This window comes from Malus sylvestris, chromosome 12 (assembly GCF_916048215.2).
Source record: "Malus sylvestris chromosome 12, drMalSylv7.2, whole genome shotgun sequence".
Lineage (NCBI taxonomy): Eukaryota > Viridiplantae > Streptophyta > Magnoliopsida > Rosales > Rosaceae > Malus > Malus sylvestris.
Window position 1 is genome coordinate 6,852,596 of NC_062271.1, and position 7,213 is coordinate 6,859,808.

At 40.1% G+C, this 7,213-nt stretch overlaps 1 protein-coding gene and 1 pseudogene across 2 annotated transcripts; both read right to left on the reverse strand.

Annotated features, from left to right (window-relative positions):
- On the reverse strand, positions 1–1,050 carry LOC126592965 (uncharacterized; annotated as a pseudogene).
- Positions 1,051–1,871: 821 nt separating this feature from the next.
- LOC126592962 (FT-interacting protein 1-like) lies at positions 1,872–4,948 on the reverse strand. Of its 2 annotated transcripts, none has more exons than XM_050258786.1 (2): positions 4,662–4,948; positions 1,872–4,508 (listed from the first exon to the last, which is right to left on the reverse strand). In XM_050258786.1, the coding sequence occupies exon 2, from the start codon at positions 4,477–4,479 to the stop codon at positions 2,092–2,094; it is 2,388 nt and encodes a 795-aa protein (XP_050114743.1). In that variant the 5' UTR covers positions 4,480–4,508; positions 4,662–4,948; the 3' UTR covers positions 1,872–2,091. The 2 variants fall into 2 exon arrangements, with proteins under 2 accessions (XP_050114743.1, XP_050114742.1); XM_050258785.1 differs by having other exon boundaries at positions 4,607–4,913.
- Positions 4,949–7,213: the final 2,265 nt, after the last annotated feature.

Sequence of the window (7,213 nt, forward strand, 5' to 3'; positions counted from 1 at the left end):
TAAATTGTAAGCACAGACGGACAACTATTTAAATTTCTACGATTTTTTGTTGTACAAAGGATTTACAAAGTTGAGAACACATAAAGAAACTTATAAAAAAAGAATCAATGAGTACTAAAGAATTGATGAGTAACTGCACTACTAATAACCACAAACTTGGATTTGACAAAGCGGCTGCAAAACTGGGTCACTCACTGGGCATGGAATTGACATCGGCAGTTGGGGCACGTCTTCTTCTCCATGTTGAACCAGCGAAGGATGCAAGATGGGTGATAGACGTGAGAGCACGGCATCCGAATGAGCTCACTCACTTTCCCGTCCGACAGTTCCTCCAAACATATACTAAGTACCCAAGTCGCCATCACCCCTTTCAAAAATTCTCTCCGCCCCCAATTTCTCAACCACAAAATCCAATGAGAACGATGATGAGGTCAAACCTCCATTGCTACTACCAATTGCAAGTAAACCCATTGAGTCAGACAAATCATCGAACAGGTCGTCGACATAATCAATAGACAGGATTTCAAGTTGAGCCGCCATGATGAATCCCAGCGAGCCATTACGATTTGCAAGTTTCAAGGCCATAGATTTGATATAGGGTGCTAACGCCTCGTAGATGGAAGGATCGAGGCTGAGGGAAGAGGAGAGAGAGCGTAAGTGGGCGTGCAATTCTGAGTGTACGAGTTGGCGGGGAGAAAAACGAAGCGTGGCGTACCGGTCGGGACCGAGTGGGAATTCATCCAGAACATGGGTATGGAAGCGCTTTTGATGAATCTGGTCCTGACGGAGAGAAAGCTCGCCGACGAATTGGGACTTAGGGTCCGGCGGGCGTGGAATCCCTGCAGCTTCACAGAGACCCAGAAGTCCGATGTTCGGAATGAGAACGAGGAACGCTGAAACGCCATTGATCGATCGCTTGAAACTTGAAATTTGATGAGAGAGAGAGAGAGAGAGCGAGAGAGGGAGAGAGAGGAGATTTGTCATCCGAGAGTGAATGAGAGGTAGATGACGAATTAATGAAGCAAATAAAGGGCGGGTTTAGATTTGAGACTCCGCGTATTAGTTTATAGCCGTTAACTTCAATTCAAAAGCTAAGCGGGTGGTGATTTTTGAAAATTTTTAATGGCCGTTTGCTGTTGCCTTTTATTTCTGTTTTTAATTGAATTTAGTGTAAAATATTGTTACGCTCGTGGGGATCTAAAAATCTAGATTCTTGGGGGAACAAATTTTTTACAACAATTGACATTTCAGTTTGTTACTACTGAATACCGTAGACGAATCAAAAAATTGTTTATACTATCAAGCATAAATGAAGCTTTTGTAAAAAATTACAAGATTTGGATAAATAAAATTCATGGTTTCTAGTATTTAGCTGCAAGTCTAATATTTTGGTTGTTGACTACTAAAACGTTACATAATTTCAGTTTGATGATGCTGTCGCATACTTTGTTGGCTTCAATAGCGATTTCGTGTTAAAGAAAACCGATACTTCATATTAAAAATCTAGGGGTGCTTCCAAAATTTGAGTGGCATTGAAGCTACCCAAAAGGACAACGTAATTGCACATGAACTTACGTCAAGATAGTATCTTTAGAAAAGGTGACGTGAAAATCACATCAAACGTTTTTGGAGGAAAAAATGAATTGATTAGTTAAGTTATGGGTGACATCGCTTTAAAGTTTTAATGTCAATTTATGTCTGGGACGGGATAGTACTTTATTGTAGTAACGGAAAACAATTATGTCTATGCATCCTGATGCAGCGTCCGATTCTTACCAATTTCCCTCCCCTCTGATAGCTAACAATTGAAGGATCAATTCCTCACCTGTTTCTCATCAACTCTCTGACTCGAGGATAGATTGAGATGGGAGTCAACCGAATAAATGTACATAAGTTCCCAAACACAACCAAATTTACTACGCTATTTGCGTGTTCATATTATTCATAAACCCGCAATACAACAGTGCAGGATAAAAATTTATTGCCTTGCTTCCAAGAAACTTCTTTTTCAACAGAACAACCATCAATTAGCAAATACTAGAAGATCCATGCTAGTTAGATAGTATTTCCTCGTCTACCTCCTTGTGATTTTCAGAGCATGCTATCTGCACGAGATGGCAATCTTCTGAAGAAATTGCTTGGAATCGAAGGTAGCTTGCTTCGGAATCTAGGATGCCTTAGCCAAACAATGCCTGCAGCCAGAGCAATCATCTTGAATGGTGTCACGTAGAGCACCACAGCGGCAATTAGACACAAAAATACAAACAGGCTGCTTGCTCTTGGGTCTCTCCAGCTAAGGACCGCCTGAAATCTCTCTCCCTGAGTTGCAATGTCTCCAACCACTGTCTGAATTCTTCCAGCCACACTTCTTAGTCTGTCGTACCTCATCCTCACGACATCTTGACCCTTAGACGTAGGGAAGGTGTCAAACTCTTCATCCAATTCATCCGGGTGAACTGCCTCTGCCCATGAAAGTTTAGTGTCCATGTGAGGCGGAAGCCTTGGACGGAAGCGGAAGTTCCATAATCCGATGAGAAACATGTAGAGAAAGATAGTTGGCAGAATCAATTCAGGGTAGCAGATCAGTAGGAAAAACAGGAAATGGACTAAAACAGTAGTGATCGGGTTTTTCCAATGACGAACTTCACCAAGCCACCTGCTCATGGAGATGAGGCCGGAGAATAGTGAGACAATTCTAAAAAAGTTAGCCTTACTTCTTCTCATGCTCCACACGTGGGAGTCTACATCTAGCATGTACTCAACAACCTCTTTCCTTAGTGGTGGTTCAGCTCTGCCAAGTCTCACGGCTACAATGTTCATTGCCTGATATCTCAAACTATCCAACTGATTTACAGTGAATGGATGCAGATAATGCATTTTTGGCAGCAAGGGGTGGCCGTAGAGGTAAATTATATTAGTTAGTGAAAGACATGTAAATCTTACTGCTAATTGGAGCTCTCCCATTTTTTTCAATCCGGATGGTTGTAGGACTAGAAGCGGATAAGAGTTTGTATAAATCCGATCCATTTCTAGGGTTGATAGCCGAATTCTCACCTTGCCAATTCTCGAGTCATTTTTAGCTCCACTGCCTGAAATTGGTTTCTCATTTCCACCGAGGTGGCAGTTGTCGAAAACTCCCAGTGTGATCACCGTGCAAGGGTCGTAGACCTCCCATGTATATTGTTCATTCCACTTGGGACTGAAGCTTTCGATGATTGTTCTGGTCCTCACCCATTTCTGCCCGTACTTGGCTACGCAGTAGGCATCTGTTGTTGCTTTGTCATCCTTGTTCTTCATTGGAAGAAGTCCTTGCGCGCTTAAGATCCCTACTTCAAGAATCCCAATTGGATGCTTCCATAGCTGCCTGGCAGTAGGCCTCACGTCGCTTATGTACAAGGTTGATTCATCTAGTACATGGTAAGCACCCTCAAGACAGACTCTGAGATGGACTCTGGTCGAAAACTTGTGGTCGTGCCTCTTGTCTCCCTCCAAAGCACCAAAACCAAATTTTTCGAGGTTGAACCAACGTGAATGGACTGGCCTGTGATCCAACCGCCTCTCAAAGATTGTCAGCGGCAGGTTTATTTTTCCCACATGTTCATCTTTTGCAGCACTCACTTTATTTTCAACTGTAAGCACAAGCTGTTCTTCAAAAGGCTCAGCTGCTACGAAGACCAAGTCTTCGTTCCACATGGGATTCGCTGTCCTGGTTGGAGATACCTTTGTTTTAAGTGTTTGATTTCCGACATGAGCCTTGACGAAAGCTTGTGGTGGTTGGCTTCTATCGTGTGGCTCCACATCCTGAGCTTCGATTACATTAACTCTAAGGTACCACAGCTTCGGCGAGACATAAACCTTGGAGCGAATGCTGAAAACTCCCTCTCCGTGAACTGAAGCAGCGTCTGAGTGCCAGGCTTCTGGGAAAGCTTCATCAGCCTGTGTACCCATCCAAACTGCAAGCATCACCTCTCCTCTAACCTTAGTATCTCTCCGCCGGTCTTCTAATCTGTACCATTGAGGTGCCAAAGGGCTATCTGGTGGAACTCTAGTCGGCACCTCATGCATGTCAAACACCACCTTCCCAACATAGTCATCTCTTGCCACCATCCCTTTATCCTTGACATAAACTTCGAGTACCGAAGACTGAATCTTCTCCTTTGCAAATGCAAAAACTTCCTTCCATTCAGGGTTTGTCTTCTTCTCAAAGTGCTTTGTTTTGCCCTTGTAATTTCCCAGCTTCACTTGTACATATGGATCACAGCTTCCCGTCACGGGGTTTGTCGGAAGATCTTTGGCTTTCTCAACTCTTACATATAGATAAAACATCTGCTCAACGAGATCGTAAGTGCTCGTAGCTCTATCGCTGCTTATCCACCCTCCTCCACCGCGAAGTCCTCCATGTGGCCATCGTTCCCCGAGCTGGGGCTTCGTGTCCTTCAACTTGTAGTCCTCTTGGTTAGGTGCTGCTTGTGACTTCATTGGTGCAACTTTGTATGCTTCTCTAGTACCTGAAAAACACATATACGGTTACACATCAGTAATAATTATAGAAAATATCTGCAGAAGATTAGCTCTATTTCAGATATAGATTTCAGGTTCCTCTTACCTTAGCACACAAGAAAACCTTGAATCCCAAGGGTTTCTCTTTTGATAATCCTTACCTTCTCGGTTAGATTTGTATGTTCTAGCCGATGATTCTTGTCTTAGAGTAAAATTTGCGACCGCGAATTTGAGCTGTTCCCGGCTTTACAGATGCTTAAGGTACTGTACTCTTGAATTCTGCTTCTGTGGTATTAAGAGTCACCTTCTACAAGCAAGTCAGAATCCTGCATTTTCTTGTGTTCTAACTTTTAGGGCATCTGCCACCTCCACTACCAATTTGGAATTGCCTTTTTGGTTGCTGTCATGTAAACCAAAAAGGAATTCTGTTAGCTTTGATTGGATAAAGAATAATCAAAGTATTGATTGAAAATGACTATGGCATGGAGGAAGTGTGATAGTGAAGGTATTTACTATCTAGACCACCATCCAAACCTCTTAAAAGCAAATTCAAGCGAGGCATACTAACATCCGATTTTAATATTTCTTCTTTATTATCATATTGTGCTATAACGAGCCCAAGCTGCAACTTAAATATTTAGGCAATCACTATATGGGTTAATAAGTCTCATTATACTTGCTTTTGAAAGAGTCTGAATAGCGATCCTCTTTACTATTTGTATGCTTAAATTTTGTAATGGACCAAATCATGCCACTGCTAAAAAAACTGTAAAGAAAACAAATAGAGTTGATTAATTAGTTGTTCTATATTTCTGGAAAGAGATAAAAAGATGCCCCACTTGTGAGGACAAAGGTGGTCTTTTGGACTCCAAAGTTTCAAAACATTGTGATTTTAGTGCAACTTTCTCTTTCCTATATTCTCCCCCCTTTTTTTATTTAAATTGTCAAACTTCATGATGAACAGCCCAAATTACCCTTCACCCTACCTTGGTTGTTTTGAAGAATCCAGCATGCATGACCAGTGCTATCTTGTAATTTTGCTTGAAGTACATCAGTTGGACTATTTGTGCAGTTCTCTTCTTTCTGCTGCAAAGCTAATGTATGCAAAGCAAAACAGATACAGATGATTAAAGAGAGAGCTTAAAGGAGTGTGGTGAGCTTAAAAGAAAAGCAAAAGCAGTTTGCAGAAAGAAAGCTTAAGGAAGATCACCTTGCACACAAAGATGCTTTTGTTCATTATTCTCTTACTTTATTCTCTCTTTAATTTAGATATAATTTAGGGTTGAAAATGTTGCTTTTCTCCTCTTAGAAAAAAATCGATAGTTTTTTAGTTGGCTACTGGTTAGGATGCATTATTGCATTCGACGAGTGCATGTACGCAATTTTGCTCTCATGGAAACTTTCTGACGTGCTAGTCGGAAGATAGGTTAATGCGAGAGATGTTATTTACACATTTTTATAAACGTATGCAAGAATTTCTCGTCAGTTAGTTTTGGGAATTAATGGCACAATCTATGTGAAAAACTTTGTTATATATTCATCATATTATTCAGAACTTCATATGCTTTGTTAAGAAGAGCACTACAGAAATAATCTTCTTCTGCTGCCTTTCCCTTTGGAAAGATAATGAATGTTTGATTGAGATATTTTCAAGAGATTTTTTAGCATGCACCATTGTATGAATAATATGTGGCCATTGAACAATCCTAGTCTGAGTTTCAATATTTCATTTATTTAGTGCATGCCATACACTGAAGCATTTAGAGTTATTATTCCCTCATAACTAGACTGCTAGAAGATATACAGCGCCAGTTTTTAACTGCCAAAGATGATTTGGCCATCATGAAACTTTAAAAACAAAAATATAAGAAATTAGCCACAAGATCATGCACAAACTAGAGCTATAACACCAAAAAAAGGGAAAACTAGGGTTGATTTAGATACACCAACAATGCATAATACAAAAAATATTGAAAAGACTTGTAGCTCAAGTAATAATGATGAACGTTTATCCATACATTTAAGATCATACTCTCATTTTCACTCTCGTTTGTAATAATAATAAAAAAGAAGGTAGATCACCAATTTCAAGTCACGGAAGACAAGAAACATAAACGTTGTATTTTAAGTACCCAAAACTCACAAAACGAATATGAGAATTTTGAAAAATTTAGAATTATGAATGCACTCATCATGTAATATAATGCATTGGTTGCAACTTTAAACCAAATTTTTAGGAACCACGAAAAGGATATAGCAATATGAGATCATTTTGACCCGAACCCGAAAAAACAAAAGGATCCAAACCTGAAGGCTTTCTTCTATAAGCAGAGACCGGATGAAAGTTCGACGACATTGATTGAAAAAACTTCAGAAAATGAATTTTCTAAATTTGCAAAGAACCAACAAACAATGTTAAAAATAAGGGAAGAGGATCCTCTCCGTATTCACTTTGTGGGGATCTTAAGGATCTCCATATTCTAACCATTTATCGTATATCGTGCGGTTAATTTTCGTCAGGTACTATTTGTGTTTAATTTTAAATAAAAAAAGTTAAATAATTTCTGACCGCACGACGCATGATAAATGGCTAAGATGTGAGAATCCCTAGGATTCCTAATATTTGGATCCGAATGGGATCCAAATCCAAAAATAAGGGTTATGGGTTTGGTAGAGGGCCACTTGGGCTGATTAGTTTTATTTTAGGGTTCTT